Source organism: Dipteris shenzhenensis, chromosome 15 (assembly GCF_047967505.1).
Source record: "Dipteris shenzhenensis isolate YYH24624 ecotype China chromosome 15, Dip_SZ_1.0, whole genome shotgun sequence".
In the NCBI taxonomy this organism is placed as follows: domain Eukaryota; kingdom Viridiplantae; phylum Streptophyta; class Polypodiopsida; order Gleicheniales; family Dipteridaceae; genus Dipteris; species Dipteris shenzhenensis.
In genome coordinates this window covers 5,377,013-5,398,604 of record NC_141610.1, presented here as the reverse complement: position 1 = coordinate 5,398,604, position 21,592 = coordinate 5,377,013, and the positions used below count along the sequence as shown (strand labels likewise).

The following is a 21,592-nucleotide window of genomic DNA, read 5'->3' as shown; positions in this document are numbered from 1 at the left end:
TGCTGCTCTGGATACAGCCTATTTTGAGGATCACTAGTAAAAAGACCCCTAACAATGAGGCCTATATACAGGGGCTGGATACCCCCCAATCTAGCCGATCGACATGCTGATCTGGCTGACAAGATCCAATAGACTGGCAGTCTGTCTGTCGATCCAGTCTGTAGGCAGCAAGGTGATCGGACATGTTACTCCTGCTCCCTTGCCTATGTAAGGCCTCCTGTTTGCCCAGCTCATCTGCCCAGCAAACAGGCTGTTCTCTGCTGGCCCTGCTCTCGCCTTGATACCCAGACTCTACCTGCTGCTGTTGCTGCCATACAGCCAACCAGTACTGTACCTGGTATACCAGCCTATGTACCTGGTGCTCCAGTCACTGTACCTCCTGCAGTACTTGCTGTTCCATTGTGCTGTCCTTTCCCAACCCTTTGACCCGTTCTGTGGTCTCTTGGCTGGGCTACATACAGCCCCTGACTTTACCCAAACAGTGGGCCTTATGTTAGTCTTGAATGCTGACCTTAGTGGCCCCATGGGCTGCCCTAAATCTAATCTAACAAGGAGATCTGTGTACTGCCCATGTGACAGCCAATCTACTGCCCACATGGCAGTCCTAAACAGGCCCCTTTTTCCCATCCTCTAGTGTACGTCAGTCATATGGGGGACTCACAAGGGGGGAGCTTCAGCCTCCCCTATGTCCTTCTCATATGAGGGACTCGCAAGGGGGAGGTGACCCTAATATTCCAACAGAGCATGCATCGGAAGTTAATAAACCTTTGCAGTAAGAGGGGTTTCCATAGCCAAGTTTACAGGTCCTTGAAATGGCCTCATACTAAGAAGAAATCAATTGACCTCACCCTTATGGTATACATTCTGTCATTCCTCTCTCGCTGCTCTCCCTTGGGTAGTCTTATAGCAAGAAGTTCCTCAATGTGAGCCCTATTCTGGCTATACAATGCTATTTTCAGTCAAGCTTCAGTCTGTCTTCAAGCCTTTTTTCCCCCTACCTATGACAGCAAATATATGCAACAGGAGTTGAAAGAAGAGGATAGCAGGGCTCAATGTCTTTGGAAGGCTAAATTCAGGTGGGTCGATTATATTCTTTGAGTGATATGATATTTAGCCTTGTTAGGGAGGCCCAATACTGGTGGAGTCCAAGCCAAATTTGTCGTTATTGCTTTGGAGATAAAATCATTGTTGATAGTGTGCAACTCTTATCTATGTCAAGCAATGATGGAATCAATAAAAAAATTGAAATAAAATCTATGCGTAGTGACTTATCTAAAATGCACTTGGAACTCCAATGAAGGTCAAAGTTTTTTTGTGGGGGGATGTGAGGGTTAGGTTATGATCTTGTAATAGTGCTATAAGCTTGTATCTCTAGGCTCAAGGGTGCTTTTGGAGGAGTAATGTGTATGTGGGTGTGGAGCAAGGTCTGTTATTCATGGACATGTTCTGATCTAATACTTGGATCTCAATGCTAAAAAGAGCTTTATAATGTATGGCTATTCAGCCAAAGTAAACACATTAAAAAAAAAAGTAAACAGATTTACTGCACTTGCTCTCTGAAACGTCAGTAGATTTGGGCAACTATAGTGCTGTACCTCATGAATCATCATATTGAATTGAGTGATAGGTAGAATGACTTGGAGTCACGTATCAAATGATTTTCTTTTTCTCACACTTGCTTAGGCACTTTCAATAATTAACCTTCCTGGTATGCCCTCATTGTCGTCAAAACATGAGCTAAAATGTTTCTCTTATGGGTGTAAGACTGCTCATACTCAGGATGCTGATATGCCTTCTGTAATCAGGATATGGGATGCAGTTATTGTTGGAGGGGGTCACAATGGCCTTACATGCGCGGCTTACCTTGCCAAATCAGGGCTACGAGTGGCCTTACTCGAGAAGCGAGGTATCCTTGGAGGTGCAGCTGTCACGGAGGAATTGGTACCAGGATTTAAGTTTTCAAGAGCTAGCTATCTACAATCTCTTCTTCGGCCTTGTATCATTCGGTTAGCAGATCTAGTCTTTCCAACTTTTTCTATCAGAAGAGATGTACATTATCTTATTTTCTGCAATATTTGCGAGCCTTAAATAGTTTTAAAATTTTTAATGTCGTAATTTCAGGTTCTGCTTGGTGGATGCCATCTTCATGTTTTGAATGATTGATATTTCCTTTTATAAAAATTTCCCCCAATTTACAGGGATCTTGAATTGCATAGACATGGTCTGAAGCTGCTGCCAAGGAATCCTTCTTCTTTTACTCCTACCATTGGTGGTCAGTACCTTCTAATGGGTCCTGATGCTCTTTTCAATCAGGCAGAAATTTCAAAATTCTCAAAACGAGATGCAACTTCTTATCCACTGTAAGGCTATTTCAGCATTGCTTCATATGCTTTGTGAAGAGAAAATAGGAACTGCCTCATGTGCCTATCATCTCTATATGTAAACCCCCCCAAAAAGAAAAAAGCTATCCCATTCTTTTAAAAAAAAAATTATTGTAGTTTTGCATCCACTTACTGTCATATGCTTGCATGCTAAGGCGAGGAGTTTGCTTTCGGATATCAGGTTGTTGATTACGTCAAAGGTTTTGCTGGAGGACATCCTTTTATCAGATTTATTGTCCAAGTAGCTAGAGACAATTGATTTAGATGATAACTTTCAGTACTTGATTCATCCTAAAAACGGTAATGCTTATGTGGCTTACAAATGTCCTACTGGATTCTCTTTTAGATTTGTTTACCTGCATTCCAGAGTCATAATTATGGATGTTAGCACTCTTAGGTTCTTATTTGGTCTTTGTGGTTGATGTTCTTTGAGGTTGTAGTAAGCATGCTGTACTATGTACTATTATTCATCATGATGAACATGTAAAAACTTCTTATTATGTTTTAGATGGAATCCATTTGGCCTAGACACTTTTGTGTAAGTGTGATGGTCTGCATACGTCCATGTATCAGGGTAGCATGATTGGCTATGTGCATGTATATCCTCATCTACCAGTGCACAACACCGCCACGGCTATCATACACGTGGGTGAGATCTCCTCCATCATGTAGGTCCGACTACTAAAGGGGTGCACATAGATGCATTTAGGAGACTGGTGACAGCCAAAGGCCCACGAGCATCTTTAGACTGGTGGCAGCTAGGTGCTTTTGAGCTTGCCATAGATAGAGGGTCACATACCCACAACAATGGTGTTGGAAAAGTCATTGCCCCACCTGTGAGCCCCTGATTTGAGGGGACAAGGGGGCAGGAGACTATAGGGGGGTAGGGGAAGAAAAGGGCAGAGAACCCACCTGTCTGGAGCCTGCGCAGGGAGGAAGAGTGGCACGGCTTTCTAGGCGACTCATGGAGCAGATGTTGGCGGGGCCTACGGACTGCATCAGCAGCCCATGTGCTGGGCACATGGGCCCAAGCCGGCCAGTTCAGCCTCCAAAGGCCGACCAGCCTGGTCGGTGGAGGGGCTCATAAAGTCGGTGCTGCAAGCAGGGGGCCGACCCCCTGCTGGTGCTGGTCGGTTTTCTTCAGCCCAGCAATGGGCCTATTAAAGGCCCCCTCTCCCCCCCTCATTTATCATCACCTGCACAGATAAGCCTTGCACAAGCAAGCGTGCAGGGAGAGGAGTAGGCTCAGCATTTTGGACAGCTTCTGTTGGCTGTTGTGCACGCTCATCTTTTGAGCTTTTGTCTGCCCAGTATTCTGGAGGAATATATCTGAGTTTTTGCTCTCTCTCTCTCTCTCCGTCTCTTTGAGTGTTGTATGAGCTGGATCGGGAGTGAGGTGCGAGTGATTCTATCCTCTATTTCCAACATGGTATCAGAGCAAGGTTTACAGCTCTAGAACGGAGTACCTCAGCAAGTAGGCGACTCCAATCGACACTCAGGTTTGCTGCGTGGTCAAGTTCTCCACTGCAAATTCAGTTTTCAGTTTGCTGTTCTCTATTACAGCAAGGATGGAGGACAAGGATTCTACTGTTTGCCTCTTCAGCCCCTTCTCTTCCTTCCTCCTCCTCTAGATTTCTCTCATTCACCATCCCGAACTTCGGGGAGTCAGGGAAGCTAGACGGGTCGAACTACCAGAGCCATTTAGTGGCTCGGAAGTTGTGGAAGTTGACAACGGGGGTGGAGGCAAAGCCGGAAGATATACTGGACAACAAGGGGAAGATTCTCATTCCAGTAGATGGAGAAGAGCTTGAGAATTGGGAAGAAAGAGATGCCCACTCCCTAGCATTAATCATTGGGACCACGGCGGAATCTGTTCTTCCGCACATCCAGATGGCCAAGACGTCTATAGAGACATGGGCTATTCTGAAGGATCTGTATGGAACAAACAACACATCTCGTATTCTGATGCTCCAACATCAACTGTACAATCTAGACATGAATGAGGTGGACAATGTTCATGACCATCTGACAAAAGTCAAGGTGGTAAGGGACCAACTCGTGGCAGTTGGTCAGAAGGTAGACTCAAGTCATCTAGCATTGCTAACATTACACAAGCTACCTCACAGTTTTAAGAGTCTTGTGACTACGGTCACGGTAGGACAGAGGACCAAGCCTCTCACCTTCGAGGAGCTTGGCTCTTTACTATTGCAGAAAGAGGCTCGGGAAAAACTATTTATTCAATCGGACAAGAAGGCTCTCGTTGCAAGGGACAAGCCCGGCAAGGGTAAGTTCAAAGACTTCAAGAACAAAAGCAAGACTGAGGATGCAGAGAAAAAGAGGCAGATGAAGTGCTTCTACTGTGAGAAGCTTGGTCATTCTGCTAAAGAGTGCCGCAAGAAGAAGGCGGATCTCAAGAAGGAGTCCAAGTCCAAGGAGGAGCCAAAGACCGAATCAGCAAACGTCACGACCGGCACTCTCTTCATCATCACTGAGTATTGCTCCGCTTATGCAGTCGGTGAAGGAGAGGAAGGTTGGTATGTGGACAGTGGAGCTTCAAAGCACATGTCCGACACGGAGTGGTTCAAAACCATGGAAGGTACACATCCCGATTCCAAGGTCACTGTGGGGGATAACCGGTCATGCCTTGTGAAGGGTGTTGGTAGTATTCCATTCATCATGACTGCAAGAAACGAGGAGGTGATTTCCGGTGTACTGACCTTGTGCAAGAACTTTTTGTTTATCAGTCAGATGGACAAGCACAATATGTCGGTCTTATTCGACAACGGCAAAGTCACTGTCACATCCAAGGCAAACGGACAGGTGGTGGCTCAAGGTGTCGAGGAGCATGGGCTATATCAACTCAACGCTTTGTTGGTGCACGGGGACCATGGCAGATCCAAATTGTGGTCACATCAACTATGGCACTCTCGTCAAGATATAGAAGACAAAGATGGTGGATGGACTTCCACCGATTGCAAGCAATGATTGTGTTTGTAAGGCTTGCGTGGAAGGGAGGCCTCATCATGGGCGAAGAAGCCGCTCGAGTTGGTTCACACCGACATTTGCGGCCCAATGTCGATAAATTCATTCGTAGGTTCGTGGTACTCTCTTTTATTTGTGCCAATTGTTGCAGGGTACAGAACCAAGAGGTGGTGGTCTAGTGGACCGTGTGGTGTGGGGAAAGATTTGAAGGGCAGCCTCGTGGAGTGTGCGACTAATCAGGTTAGCACGGTCCTCTATGAGTGGTATGTGATCGATGTAGGTTAGGAGTCTGTTTAGGCGTCCAGAGTAGGCCGGTGAGAGGTTGTGATCAAAGTGTATGTCGTGGTAGGTGTCGTGCTTCCTATGTGGTGTGTGTGGTGTGGCTAAGCGTGGGGTGGCGACAGTGAAGAATAGGTATGTGTGATGAGCTCCTAGAGGGAGTGGTGCTACAGTGAAGTCGGTGATACATGAAGTGAAGGTAGGGGATCCCATGATGTAATCTACTACACTAGTGCCCCCCCCGTGTGGGAAGCAAGTAAAACCACCTGAGGAGGGCCATAGGTCGAGCCCGTTGTAGATGATGAGATCATGCATCCTACCCAAATCAAGGAGCGCATGTCCATATGGTGTAACAGGCCCGTGTCGGTCCAGGACCTTGTCGGTCCGATGAGGTCCTGGTCATACCTGCTCCGTCTAGGTCCATGTCTGGCAGCATGATAGAGTCATCTCGGAAGTCCAGGAGTGGTGCCTGTCGTGTACTCGTCCTGGCATTGAAGTCCCCAACAAGGAGAACTTCCCCGTGGGCTGAAAGGTCTGGGATATCCTAATGTAAGGGTGCATATGGCGATGTCTCACCCTCTTCTCGTGCCACTCTGGCGAAGTGGGATGTGTTTGGCAGGAAGTAGCATATTGCTATGAAAAGGTCACGGGTGTCTGTGCGTCGGATCCAGATCCACATGAATCGGGAGTGTGCGTCCTTCCTCTCAATGGAGATGGCTCCAGCGAGGGAAGACCTGTACAATACTGCAACCCCGCCTGATCCTTGGACTCCTCTTGTATCCCTCGTCTCATCCCTGAAGGCTGACTCTCATGTGTCGCCACTGACTATCGGTAGTGGACGCTCTGGGCACTGGTGTGTCTTCGTGTAAAAGACTATGTCTTGTCCTGTATAAGACTCCGAGAAGTTCCCTGGGTGTGACCATAAGGTACCATTACAGTTCCAAATGGTGCAGTCTAGGGTCTCGGAAACCTGAGTCTCATAGCCCGTCCCCCTAGGGGGTACGGGTGGGAGCCGGTCCGGGTGCCGGTCAAGAACCTACCATCTCAGACCACGGCCCATTTCCCCTCCTTGTGGGCAACATCCCACTGCTGTAGAAGAACTCATCGCCCCTCAATCTGTAGTGGTGTCAAATCCTCGTCCATGGACAGGGTGGGATGCTCTCGTAGAGAGGCTCGGCGTCGGAGTGTCGCTAGTCGAGCATGTGAATCTCTGAAGCGAATGACTAGGGGCTGCTCTTGGTTGGGATCTCTCCCAACACGCCATGCTCCCTCTATGCCATGGTCAGGGATCCCCATGGTGGTGGTCACAAAGGTGATCGCCTCCTCCATGGGCGTCGTAGTGGTGTTGGTGCTGTCTCGCGTGATCCCTCGTATCCGGATGTTGAGGGCCTTCAAAGCCCTCTACTGCTGCTCCTGTATGGCGGCTGAAACGGTTGCCTTTGCGGGCTCCCGTTTTGCCACGTCCACCCATCAAGATTGGTGGTGAAAGGCTATGCACAGTCAAAAGGACTTGACTTTGACGAGACCTTCGCCCCCACAGCTAGGATGGTGACTATTCGGGCAGTCATTGCCTTGGCTGCTCATCACAATTGGCCTATTTTTCAGATGGACGTCAAGTCTGCATTTTTGAATGGTACCTTGGAGGAGGAGGTATATGTGGCACAGCCACTAGGATTTCAGATTCAAGGATCCCCATCAAAAGTCTGTAAACTGAAGAAGGCCTTATACGGGCTGAAACAGGTTCCAAGAGCTTGGTACTAGCAGATAGATGTTTTCTTTCAGAAGATCGGGCTTCAACGGAGTCCATCAGAGGCAAATCTTTATCTCGACACAGAGTTGGATTTGCGGTTGGTATTGATATTATATGTGGATGACCTCATCATTACTGGGGATCATACAAAGAAGATTGCTCAGGTCTAGAGACTTCTCATGGAGGAGTTCGAGATGACTGACTTAGGCATACTTCACTACTTTCTTGGGATTGAGGTGAAGCAGGGAAAGAGCAGTATCTTTATTTCATAGGAGAAATATTGCAGGGAACTGCTCAAATGCTTTCAGATGGAAAATTGCAAAGCAGCAGTGACTCCCATGGAAACTGGTTTGAAGCTGAGTGTGCGTGATCCATCTTAGTTGGTTGATTCATCACTGTATCGATGCTTGGCGGGGAGGAGGATCCCCATTTCACGAGCAACCGAAAACGAGCCAAAGTCTAGACCGAGTAATTGGGAAACAAAAATTCGTTTCATGATTACTAATAAAAGACAAAAAATAATCCCATGCATTGATGTGGTACCTTGATGCCTCTAATGAATCCATTGATATTTAAATAAGAAATTACTTAAAAAATCAATAAATGTCTAGTAATCGTCACATAAAACCATTGGAAGCTCTAATTTCTTTGAAAACACCACAAAATGTGATACATACATAATTTGTCATTTTTAACATCGGAAATGAGCTCAAAAGGCCCCAAAACCCTAAAAACGATTGTAAACAAAAGTACCTTCCGATGCGTTAAAAAAACCCTCATCTGGCAAAAAAGTACATCTTGCAGGGTCCCAAAGTAGGCCAAGCACATCTTGCAGGGGCACATCCTGCAAGGTCCCAAAGTAGGCCGCGCCGCCATACAAGTACCTTTCGATGCGTTAAAAAAAACCTCATCTGGCAAAAAGGCCTACTTTGGGACCCTGCAAGATGTGCTTTTTTGCCAGATGAGGTTTTTTTAAACGCCTTGGAAGGTACTTGTGTGGCGGTGCGGCCTACTTTGGGACCCTGCAGGATGTGCTTTTTTTACCCTAAAAACGACTGTAAACACAAGTACCTTCCAATGCATTAAAAAAAACCTCATCTGGCAAAAAAGCACATCCTGCACGGTCCCAAAGTAGGCTGCGGCGGCGCGGCCTACTTTGGCACCCTACGGGATGTGCTTTTTTGTCAGATGGGTTTTTTAAAAATGCATCAAAACGTAGTTGTGTTTACAGTTGTTTTTAGGGTTTTGGGCCCTTTTGAGCTCATATTCGGTGTCTAAAATGATAAATTATATATGTATCAAAAGTTTTGTTTTTTTTGAGAGGGAGTAAAATATCTCAAATGTTTAAAATGCATCGGCAGGTACTTGTGTTTACATTCGTTTTTAGGGTTTTGGGGCCTTTTGAGCTCATATTTGGTGTCTAAAATGACAAATTATATATGTATCAAAAGTTTTGTTTTTGTTGAAAGAGAGTAAAATCTCTTAAATGTGGTATATTGAGAAATTGATATATACACATAAAGGTGTTTGGAATTTATGTACATAAATTTAATGTCTTCACATAAACCGTAGATATGGCTAAGACCTAAGTATAAATCTCTTTTCCATGCAACTCAACTCACTCTCATTCGAATGTTGCTATTCTAGACTACAAAGTCTCTTTTCTATGTCATGCATTTTATGTCCATTGCAATGCATACATGTTTAAGTTAGAATGCATTTTGTGGTGGCCTTGTTTTGCATTTGAGAGGTTAGAATGTGTGATGCTAATTATGTTTCCCCTTGCTCGTTCTTGTTGTGGCTCGTTTCCCCTTGCTCGGTGCATGGGGTGCCTCAGTGGGGAGTTTGCTTTTCCTTACCAATACCTGACCGGATATTTCCTACGCAGTTGGATTGCTCTGTCAGTTCTCCGCCACACCCAAGAAGGCCCATTGGGACGCAGGTATGAAGGTGCTAAGGTACTTGAAGGGTACCTGCACCTACGGCATCACTTATACGAGAGGCATTGAGTTGGGAGGTTTCTGTGATAGTGATTGGGCAGGTGACATTGATACCCGGAGATCGACCTCTGGATATTGTTTCTTACTCTCATCAAAAGCTGTGTCATGGCTGAGTAAGAAACAACCTACTGTCGCTCTTTCATCTACAGAGACAGAGTATAGGGCTGCTTGTACTGCGGCATGTGAAGCATTGTTGCTCAAGTGGATCTTGGAGGACATGAATGTGGCCCAAGAAGATGCGACGGTGGTTATGTGCGACAACCAGAGTTGCATAGCGATCGCCAACAGCCCCGTGTTTCACGCACGGACGAAGCACATCGAGGTCCACTACCACTTTGTTCGAGAACTCATCGACAAAGAAGTCATAGAGTTGATGTACTGCCCGACCAATGACGACATCTCAGATGTCTTCACGAAGGTGCTTCCCAGGGAGCAAATGGAACACCTCATTCGACGCATGAGGATCATCCCACAGTTGTGTCATTGAGAGGCGGGGCCTACGGACTGCATCAGCAGCCCATGTGCTGGGCACATGGGCCTATTTATAGGCCTGGCCCAAGCTGGCCAGTTCAGCCTCCCGAAACTGTTACATGTGCAAACAACTCCTATATGTGCCTGGAATAAAGAAGAACCTGTTGTAAGTTTCAGCCATTGCCAAGGCAGGCATGGTTGTGAAATTTGTTGATGACACGTCATGGTTCATGATGTGAGTGATTGTGACACCAATTCTTACTTCAGGACACTAGGCCATGGCCTTTATATGCTGGACAAATATGAGATATTGGCACATAATGCATGCTTAATTACTACCACTCAGATGCTTGCTTTGATCATTTAAACTTTGGTAGTTCATCTGAAAAGGCAAGATAAAGTTACCACAAATATTAATGCGGAACACAACTCAAATACATGTGCTTCACCTACATGTCAGAGAGCAATTCAGATCTCAAATATATAGCCAAAAATACAGAAAATTGCAAACATATGTACCAACACCTCTAGAAACAAGGTATCAAAACAAGGCTCTGTTTTGCTGCACCCTCTGTAGGAAACTCCTCTCCGCCACACGCCTCTGTGATAGGCTTCAGTAGAGCATCCCCAAGAGAAACAAACAAGTCGTGCTGTGAAGGTATGTGCTTGCTAGCATGACTATCAAAATCCCCAGACAAATGAATCTGAAACTGAAAGGCTTAAATCATGAATAGAAGGACCATAGCTGCATTCCACGATGAAAGCCCAATCATCATGTGCTGCGTTTGTTGATTCCATCTTTTCACCACTAGATGCTGATGGGCTTCCTTCTTCTTCTCCTTCTCAAGCCTCTTCCTGCACTTACTGTTGTAGTGACTAGGCTTATGACAGTCATTGCATTTGCCTTTCGTTTTGGGTTTCTCACTCTTTTCTAGGCATCCTTGCTAGAGGAATGGGCTGCATGACTCTTGGGCTTGCTGCCCCCATGTGATGAGGCTCTACCCTTGCCTCTCGGATTGGCAGCAAATGCTTGATCCCCCACATGCAACGCTGACCTGGTTGCCTAGGCTGCTCTTCCTATAAGACCATGGAAACCAGCTCATCAAATGTAAGGTCATTTGGGTTACTCTCATCATGAGCTTGATGGTAGAGGCAAAGCTCTGACAATTGTCAGGCAAAGCTTAAGAACAGTGGGCACCAATGAACTGTCGGCATAAACTCCATCCACAATGGCTTACTGCTCCCTGAAATCTTTGTAAGGAACTCATCCATAGAATCTCCTTCCTGCATCTGTAAGGACTCAAGCTGCCTTTGTAGATATGCTACGCACGCTTAATTGTGCATATGCACCTCCAAGTGCATTCCATGCAGTTTGGCATGATCCAATGTGAGGGATACTTCCCTTTTTACTAACATTGTAATCAATGCATTTGCATCTGTGCCATCCCGATGAGCTTGCTTTGGTGTTGTAAGAGCTGCTGTTACAGCAGATGCAGCATCACTATCTGCTGTATCACTCTCCGAGGTACAGCTGTGGCGGGCTTAGTTGCTGGTGAGACAAGGCGTGTCTGGTCGCCAGAAACTATCGTCCAGAATTCCTCAGTGACCAGAAATGTTGCAAGCATTCCAAACGCATCATTTCCTGTGTTCTTAACTGTGAAATCATGCAATAGAACCCCAAATCTGGCTGAATCAAATGACTGCACAATGAATCTGAGTGTAAATGTCTGATTTCACACCTTATCACAACTCATGTCCTAATAGAGGATCAAACACTGGCAAGATTGGAGCGACATTGTTTCCAGTCCTTGAGACTCTCTAGTTTGATGAGCAACACAGGATCTTTTTTTGGGTGGTATAGCTCAGAGATGATGAATGGGCAGTCTTCAAGAGGTTACGGGTCATGGTCCTCTCCTACATGATCTAAGGGAAGAGGGGGTACTTTGAATGACATCTTACAAAGTTGCAGAAAGACTTTCACAGACAGATGCCTCTTTAACAATATGTCGTGACTGATGAGGTGGACAGAGGTTTCCTTGGAGATATCGATTTGAGGGGGGCGATACCATTATCTGTTTACTCATGGCTACTTGGATAGCTGGATCATTGAGTACTCTGACCAGCAAGGTGCTACAGTTTCTTCATGATGTCACCAGATTAGAATCTGGGCGCATGAGGCCTGATGTTTGGAGACGGATCCTGACAGCAAGAGATCACAAACTTCTTCTCGGGAAAGGAGCCTACATTGACTAGAAGTTGTTGAGCTTGGGACCTTGAGCCTACCCTTAAGGGATGGCAGGTCAGGAGATCGAAAACAGGCTCAATAAGCTCTTGGCCCATCCGTGGCCATGCCCACAACTACGCCCCATGGAGAGAGTAGGGCCCCAATGGGGCTGCATGGAGCTCAGATTACTCATGGACGACACATGACAAGAATAATTCCCTAAACATGGAGTATATTCCTACTTCTACTTTCAGTTCTAGTTTTGACTTTAGATTCTTAGAGGTGTGCTAGAAACTTCTAGGTACCTTAGAGGTGCTTTTCTGTATGATGTAGTTTGACTTGGTCTGATAGGCCTGTTTGGTCTTCTGCAGATGTTAATGAACATGTGTCTCTTGGTCTCTTTGTCTCTCCCCCTGCGAAACCCCCCCCCCCCCCCTCCGCCCTCCCAAACCCCTAAATTGGTTTGCCACTCCTATAGGAAGCCTCTTCGCTACTCCCATGTGTGGTATTCATCTCCATTTGGCTCTCGGGATCATATCCAATAATTGGAACAACCCGGAAGGGGCAGAAGGAGAAAACGCGCCTTATCCCCGTGATGAAGAAGAAAAGCTGAAAATTACTTGCAAACAACATTATCACAGTTGAATGAGACGGAGGAAAGTGTAATTACTGAGGTTCCACAGCATCACGAGGACTAATAGGAACAAAAAGCTACCAAAAAAGGGTTCTCGAAATCATTTGCATTTGGTTGCACACCCCGGGCCCCCGCCCCGCTCTCCCACCCCTTTTTTTTTTCCTCCCTATGTGCCCCTTTCTCATGTCTGTCTTCTTTGCGATTTGCTGTCGATTTGAATTTTGTTGCTTGGGTGCTGTGATAAGATAAACAGTTTTCCTTTTTGTAATAGGAATTTTTACCTTCCCATTTTCATAAATCGTGTTTTACTGGTGTAATTTTAATCCTGAACTTTTAGTTTTTTTTTTCTGTACTTTCTTCCTAACTTTTTATTTTGGCTGCCTCCACATGATTTTCAATTTGTGAGAGTGCTTTTATGGCAATATTTGCTAACCTGCGTTGATTTCATGCAGATATGAACAAAAGCTGGAACAGTTTTGTCAGCTCATGGAACCACTTATGGATGCAGTACCCCCAGAAGCTGGAAGGGATTTGGACTGTGTCATCGGCAAATTATATAATGGTTTTTCCAGAACATCATTTTGGAGCAAGCTGTTAAAGAAATCGGCTGTATTGGGCCAAAAGGAGATGGTGTGAGTTCTGCTTGGAGCCTGCAAATTTTGTTTATTTTGTTTTAGTGGGTGATTTTATTCAAGTGTTAAACATGTTTTTGAAGTCTCTTCTGACTCTCAAGCATGCAAAGCATGCATTAGAAGTCTGAACTAGGATGCCTCTTAGGTCAACAGGCTTCAGCTCTCTTGTGTAGCTATACAAAATGGAGACATAGAAAACTAATGTGGGCAACCTCTCCTTGTTAGCTTACTGATAGGGACAAAGGACAAAGGCGAAGGAGGAAGAGGTAAATAACTGGGACAAGAGGGATGGTTAGACATGGTCAATTGCACCATAGTACTGTTGAGCGAGGTTAAAGGATGAGGAAAGACAGAAAAAAGATAAATGTCAAACAGAAACAACAGGAATAAATGAACGCAGGGAAGAGGATTGGACAATGAAGAAACCTCTCTCAAAGGTGGGGGAAAAAGGGGGAGACTGCCAAAAGGGAGGAAGGGCAGAAAGAGTGAGATTTACTTGAATGCATAGAAATCTGTGACATGTCGCTGTGTTTGATCTATGTCCGTCTCTTGTGGCATTGTCACCACCTGCAGTCTAATCTACCACAATAGGCGCACCGCATCTCCATTAGATAGAGGCCAGTGCAAACCTGCTGTAGTCCCCGTGATGTAGCACGTTGTATGACAAGTGCTATCAACAACCTTGTAGAGTATGTCTGCATCCTCATGTAGTGTCCACGCGGTGATAGGACAAAATCTGTATCAAGTTTTTGAGCACTGTATATAGCTGTGGGTAGGCACATAGTTGTACACATCTAGGGTAGGTGTGGGCTTTTGGCATTTGTGGATTTTTCTTTCACAAGCATGATGGACTGATGTATAAAGTATGTTTTGCAGGACTTCATGGGAAATGATGAAATGCAATGTGGTTGTACCATACTTCCAAAGCAAGGGTGTCTAGTGTGTGATTAAGCGAAATGTTTTTGGGGTCATGTAAAGTCAAGTCATGAAGGGTTTTTTAATATTTTCTTGAGTCAATGTGCACTTGCATGTTACAGGACTTTGATACGTTATGGTGTCCATGTGAAAGGGCTTTTCATGTGTGTGTACGGGGTTGCATGCAAGCTTTAATGTGCATGCTAATGTGTGTGGGAATTGTGTGACTAAAGGTCCAAAATGTGCATTTAATGTGATTTTGGGGAAATGTCTTGAGAGTGGTAAAATGTCACTGATGGGGTGGCAGATTAGGCTGAGGTGGCTGGACTAATTGGGAAGGCATCCTGCTCATGCAAAGGTGGCTACGTGATGGATGAAGGGATGCTTCTCGACGACAAGCTGGCATGCTACGTAAAAGGAGGCTACTATATGATACGAGCTGGAGAGCTCTAGAAAGAGAGCGCGCATTGCGACTGTGTGGATGAGGAGGAGCTCAGAAGAGCTGGAGGAGGTTGCAGGCCAGAGATGCTGCTGCTTGTGTGGAGGATTCGTGACGAAGGGAAGCTATGAAGCAGCCGGGGAAGCTCACGACTACGAGGTAGGAGGTGACTCGATTGCAGGGCTGGGAGCTCTTCTGTCTGGGGGGAGGTGTCGCCACTACTGTGCGCTGGAGGATTTTGGATCACAGGCAATGGGAGCTCAGTGAAGGAGGAGCTGCTGGAGTATAAGGAGGTCGAGGATTGCGCAGGGAAAGGGAGGTCTGGGATCTTTTAGAAGAAGGGAGGAGTCAGGGGAGACGGTGGCCCGGTGGGAGTTTTTGCTGGTTGGGCGTCTCGGTTCATTGTGTGTAAGAAGTGAGTTTTGCGACGAGCAATGAAAGCTACGATGATATTATGTGTACGTGGCGGGTGTGGAGGTTCGTAGAGGCATAAGGTCTAGGAAGAAGCTTGCTCAGTAAACAGGAAACTAAGGGAAAGAGAGCTTCTTGGAAGGCCATCACGATTATGGAGCTTGGGTTTGCAGGAGAATTCCAGAAGAAGATCGTGGATAACCAAAGAAGATATTGGATGTCTTGTAGAAGACAAGATAATGTGTGTATTGTGGCTGATTGATATCGCAGCATGAGCACACAGGGGATTGAGAGGACATTTTGAAGGTTGCAGGCGGTTGGTACTTGGTTAAGAAGCCATCATTGTGTAGAGTATTGCTTTGGAGGGAGCTTTATGAAAGTACTTGATTGGTGACCACATGAGCTGGGAGATCCTAAGATGGGGATAGTGTCTTTGAGTGACTAGGAGAGTGACCTTTAGCCAGGCACTTGCTCGACTATAGCTATAGAGATTTAGCATGTACGTGATGAGTACGAGCTGTTGTTCTTGATGGAGGCTTACGAGTCTTGGCTGTGGGATCTTGACTGTGGGTTGATGTCTTGAAAAGTCCCAAAGATAACCTTCATGTGGGCTGTGGGTTTGTAGTATTCTGAGGCTGACTGTTCTCTGAGTTGTTGAGGAAAGTTCAATTCTAAAGTCTAGTTGTCTCGGGTTGTGTAGTCCTTTGGTTCTCTCTGAGTCTGTGTGAACTATGTTCAATCAGTTTTTATGGGGGTTTGTCTCGGTGCTTATTACAAAGACAGATACTCTGGAGTTTGGTTCATAAGCTCATCATGTACGAGCCCACATTGCAGCTGATCCCTATGAAGTCTCAGTTATCTGACGTGATGAAGTACATAATTCCTAGTTGTCTTTCCATTTTTTCCTTATCATCTTTTTTGGCAATCCTGCTGCGGATAGGAGGAGTTTTGAATTGAGATTGGGTACTCAAGACAAAATGGCCCAGAAGAATTGGCTGGGGAATGTTGCTTGAATTTCTGTGTGGTTAGGGATTGAAACTATGAAGACAAAGCCTCGCATGAGAGTGATTCATTGTGAGTTATGTGGGGAGTGTGGACACAGGAGAGATAGATGCCTTAATGTTGAACTTCGAGTGATATGTCTCCGTGCTAAGGTTCAAAAGGCTTTGAAAGTGATTGCTCTTAGGAAGAAGAATGCCAGTCAAATGCAGGGTAAGCTTTCTTCAGTAGAGTGATTATTTTTGCTTTCTTCCCAGAAGAGGTTGGGTGGTATTTCTGGTTGGAAGTGTGTTTGAGATAAGTTAGTTAAGAGGAGAGATGGCTCATGAATTTCCGCGATTTCACAGATTGCCCAATGAAGACCGAGAGAGATTTTTAGAGTGCTTGGAGTTCACAGCTCTTATTAAAGACAGGAATGCTCCATAAGTCCTTCTTCAGATTCTATCCTTTTGTCTGTTGGGAGAAGCGAGAACTTGGCTGCAGACTTTCTTTGCAAGGATGCGTGATGATCAGGGTGCTCACAGAAATCCGACTTATCCAGAGGTGAGGACAGCTTTCCTGGACAGGTTTATGTGTGTTAGAGATCCTGATGGCATTTGGAGAGAGCTATGTTTATTGCAGCAACAACCGACTCAGTTAGTGGATGAGTATGTCGGTAAGTTCACTGTGTTGTGGAATAAATGGTAGATGGCCTTATTACCTGAAGTTCCTCCCAGAGTTATAAAAAAGGATAGGTTTGTTGCTGGTCTGAAGCCGGAGATAAGGATAAAGATTGAATGTAAAGAGCTGGTCACTTATGAGGATGCTCTCAAGGTAGCAAAAGAGAAGGAGAGGAAGCATATAAGATTGTCACAAATGATGCAGGAGATGCCAATGGTTCAACATGTGCCTGAAATTCTCTCTCATGTGAAGCCAGAAATACAGAAGCCTGAAGTCAAGAAGGAGGAGAATATAAAAGAAGAAATTCATGAAATGTCGGAGCTTATGAAGAGTTTGAGTTTGAATTTGATGAACGGTAGGGGAAGAGGTAGATCATCGGGTGGTTATGGCAGAGGCAGCATGCCTTCTTCAAATAATTCAGGCCCGTGGCAGGCAGGACGAGGTCAAGGGTCATTTGCACCTTGTGTCCAGTGCTTTAATTGTGGAGAGTGGGGACATTACAGCACATGCTGGAGGTGATGGTTGCCAACAGGGTTAAATAATAGGGTGAATGATCATAGTGTAGAAGTAAAAGATGCAGGTCAACCTAGTATCTCTGGAATCTGTAAAGCCACTACAGAAGAGAAAGGGAAAGGTAAGGCAGTTACATTTGGCTTGTTGGAGTTGGAGGAAGTTAAAGATGTCATGCCATTAGGGAAGAGAGATAGAGAAGAGGAGGTTGGTCCGAGTGCAAAGAAGGGGAAGCAGTCTGAGGAGATGATGACCTACCAAAAGAAGAAGAGCAGGAAGCCCAGAAGGAAGTACAGAATTGCAGATTATCCCATGGGGAAGGAGCAGGGAGATAATGATTTGGTGGAAGATCTTTCAGCGAGGAAACCGGACATTACATTTGCTCAAATGATTGGTCTATGCCCAAAGCTTAAAAAGGAATGGAGGCGGGCTGTAAATCCAACAAAGAAGAACTCTCATAAAGGTACAATTAAGCTGATGTCTGTCTTAGAGTTGCCGGGTCTTTTACATGCTGTAGAAGCCTGGCATAAAGGAAAGGGTTTTGGAGAGGCCTATATAGATGGAGGTGCACAGATTTGTGTGATTACTCAGGCTTGTGTGGAGAGATTAGGATTGAAGATATCCCGCTCCTTTAGTTATCGCATCAGAATGGCAAACCACTCCAAGGTGAAGACTTTAGGGATAGTACCTGGTCTGGAGGTTGAGGCATTCAGTGTTTCATGTCGAGTGGATTGTCATGTGATGCCTGCGGGGTTGGGAGCCTATCCTTTGATTCTTGGAAGGCCGTGGTTGAGCAAGGTAGGTGCAATTCAGAATTGGCGGAAAGGAATCTTTTCTGTACATACGAATGGGAAGAAATTGAATTTCGATATGGAGGTGCACAGATTTGTGTGATTACTCAGGCTTGTGTGGAGAGATTAGGATTGAAGATATCCCGCTCCTTTAGTTATCGCATCAGAATGGCAAACCACTCCAAGGTAAAGACTTTAGGGATAGTACCTGGTCTGGAGGTTGAGGCATTCAGTGTTTCATGTCGAGTGGATTGTCATGTGATGCCTGCGGGGTTGGGAGCCTATCCTTTGATTCTTGGAAGGCCGTGGTTGAGGAAGGTAGGTGCAATTCAGAATTGGCGGAAAGGAATCTTTTCTGTACATACGAATGGGAAGAAATTGAATTTCGATATGGTAAGCAGGGCTGAAGTTTCAGATTCAGCAAGTGAAGAGGAAGAGAGAAGTGAAACCAGGAGTGAGGATGAGAGTTCGGTGACTTCAGAAAGTGATGAAGAAACAATAGCATTGGTGGATGGTAGATGAGGATTCACATGTGGATTTTGTGGGAGCAGCAGGATTCAATGAAGAAGAGGTGGATAGGTTTGAGGTTATCGAGGATTTAATGCAGCCCAAATGTTCTCAAGAATCAACCCAGGTGTTGATTGAGCAATCACTGAATCCTGATTTCAATGTTGAGGAGAAAGAAGAATATTTGAAGATGTTGCAGAAATACCCCAATTTGTTTATCACCTCTTATGAGGAGATTAGGGGATTTAAAGGGAAGCCTCTGAGGATTGAGCTGAAGGAAGGTGCCAAACCTGTTTTTGAAAATAAGGAGATTAAGCTCGGAACAGAGAGATGTGCTAGAGGAAAAGGTAGATAAGCTTCTCAAGGCAGGAATAATTTATCCTGTAGTTCACTCTGATTGGATAAGTCCTGTGGTCATAGTGCCAAAAGGTGTAGATAAATGGAGAGTCCGTGTTGATTACAAACCTCTTAATGCAGTGACAAAGAGAAACCACTATCCTCTGCCTTTTCTGGATGATATTCTTGATAAAGTGGTGGGTCATGAAATGTACAGCTTGTGTGACAGATATTCAGGGTACTTCCAGATAGCCATAGCCCAGGAAGATCAAATCAAGACTACTTTCATTACCCCCTGGGGCTGTTTTTGTTACAGGAAATGCCTTTTGGAGTTACCAACGGCCCCTCGCACTATCAGGAGAATTCAGATCTGATTTTATCACCCTTCCTAGATAAATTTTGGAAAGTGTTTATTGATGACATCTGTGTGTACAGTGGAAGAAGGGAGCACTGTGGAAAGCTGGATCGGGTATTCTATGAGATTGATAATAATGGTGGTCAATTAAATCCTAAGAAGACTCAGTTAGCTCGGACCAGCATTAAAATATTGGGGCATATTGTATCTGAGAATGGGATTGCACCAGATCCAGGTAAAGTAAAAGCTTTAGTTATGCTGTCCTCTCCTGAGAATACCAAGTAGTCTCCAGAAGGTGAAGTATCTGTCGAGATTTATTCATATGTTATCTCAGATTTTGTATCCTCTTCAGCAGGTGTTAAAATCTGAGCCTTTAAAATGGACGACAGAGAGTGAAGAGGTGTTTGAGACAGTTAAGGAATCCTTGACTCATATTTCAAGTGTAAAGCCACCAGATTATTCCAGGACTTTTTATGTGAATCCGTCTGTGGGACCAGATGCTATTGGTGCTATTCTTTTGCAACAGGGAGAGGGTTCCAGATATATGAGGCCAATCTATTATGCCAGTAGGGTGAAGAGTGAAGTAGAAAGGAAGTATTCAGCGGCTGAATTGGTCCTGGCTAGCCTCTTGTATACCTGTAGGAGATTTCGGTCTTATCTATTGTCCAGGCCTTTTGTGGTTCTCACCTCATGTTCACTACTGCCTCATATGTTGAATAGTACAAACATCTCCAGGAGCATGATTAAATGGATAGTAGAATTACAGGAGTACTCTTTTACCTTCTTGGTTGAGAACTCTACTAGAGCTTCCTTGGCTGATCTCCTCACCTATAAGGAAGGACCTATTTTAGTTGAAGATGTGGAGAAGAACACTGACATGAATGAAGAAAAAGTACTAGAGGATGCATTTGTTTTACACTTTGATGGATCTTATAAAAAAAGTTTAAATAAAAGTACAAGAGGAGTTGTCATTTATGGGAATTCAGCTTGAAGCCAGCAGTAATAATGAAGTTGAATATGCAGCCCTCTTCGAAGGTTTGAAAGTATGCATTAACTAGCAGTAATAATGAAGCTGAATATGCAGCCCTCTTCGAAGGTTTGAAAGTATGCATTAATCTGGGGATTAAGAGACTCATGATTAAGGGAGATGCTCTATTGGTTGTGAAGCAAATTTTAGGTGTCTGGAAGGTTAAGCATGTTCATTTGAAGAGATGGATAAGTGCAGTGAAGAAACTGTTAAATCAATTGGATGCCTGGACACTCCAGCATATTGAAAGAGGTAAGAATGCAAATGCACATGATGCTGCACAGGAAATTACAGCAGCCTATGTTGATGCAATAGGAGTGCAGGAACCCTTATACAAAGGAAGGGAGACATTAGCTTGTGAGGAAAGCTTCCTGTTAACTGGTAAAGTGCCTAAAGAAGTTCCGAAACAAAGAAAATACAGATTTATTAAAAGCTGTATTGTCTGATAGATGATGTTCTTTACATGAAAGGGGCTGATCTGGTGCTCAGAAGAATTCCCTGGCATGAGGAAGTTTTTTATATCCTACAAGCTAATCATGAGGGAGTACGTGGAGGACATTTTGCTTTCAAAATCATGCTGAGGAAAGTACTTACAGAAGGATATGTGTGGCCATCCCTCCAGAGAGACATAAGACATTGGTGCAGGTCATGCCTACAGTGTCAGCAGATGAGTAAGAGGATCCTACATCTATCATGCTTGCTTATAATATTTTCGAGAAATGGGAAATAGATGCCATCGGTCCTCTACCCATGACAGCCAGGGGAAATTGTTATATGTTGACAGCTGTGGATTATTTGACAAGATGGACTGAAGCACAAGCAGTACGGGCTGTCAATGCAAAATCTGTATGTAAATTTGTGTATGAGGATATTTGCTGTAGATTTGGTGTGCCATTGGAGTTGCTTTCTGATAGAGGTCCAGGTTTCAGGAGTGAACTGATGGATTTATTATGTGGAAAACTGGAGATTAAACATAGATATGCAAGTCCCTATTACCCTCAATGTAATGGGATGAACGAAAAATTTAATGGTGTGTGTACTAATATCATGGGAAAGATTATGAGAACCTATGAGAAGGAGTGGGATCTTGCTTTGCACTGGGCTTTATGGGCTTACAGAGTTGCAATAAAAGAAGGCACCCAGTTTTCACCATTTCATCTTGTTTACGGGAAAGAAGCTCTATTGCCCTTGGAAGTAGAAATTCCTGCATTACAGATGTTAATGAAGATAAACGAGGATTCAAATTCTACTTTCCAAAACCGGTTATTGGATTTGCAGGAAGCACAACT

General features: G+C 44.8%; 1 protein-coding gene across 1 annotated transcript in view; it reads left to right on the top strand.

Annotated features, from left to right (window-relative positions):
- The window catches only part of LOC147893243 (FAD/NAD(P)-binding oxidoreductase family protein), a 160,343-nt gene that overhangs the window by 17,315 nt on the left and 121,436 nt on the right, over positions 1 to 21,592 (top strand). The window contains exons 2-4 of the mRNA XM_087385847.1: positions 1,806 to 2,006; positions 2,199 to 2,360; positions 13,174 to 13,353. Coding sequence (XP_087241973.1) covers positions 1,806 to 2,006; positions 2,199 to 2,360; positions 13,174 to 13,353 — 543 coding nt within the window. The remainder of the gene's footprint in view (positions 1 to 1,805; positions 2,007 to 2,198; positions 2,361 to 13,173; positions 13,354 to 21,592) is intronic.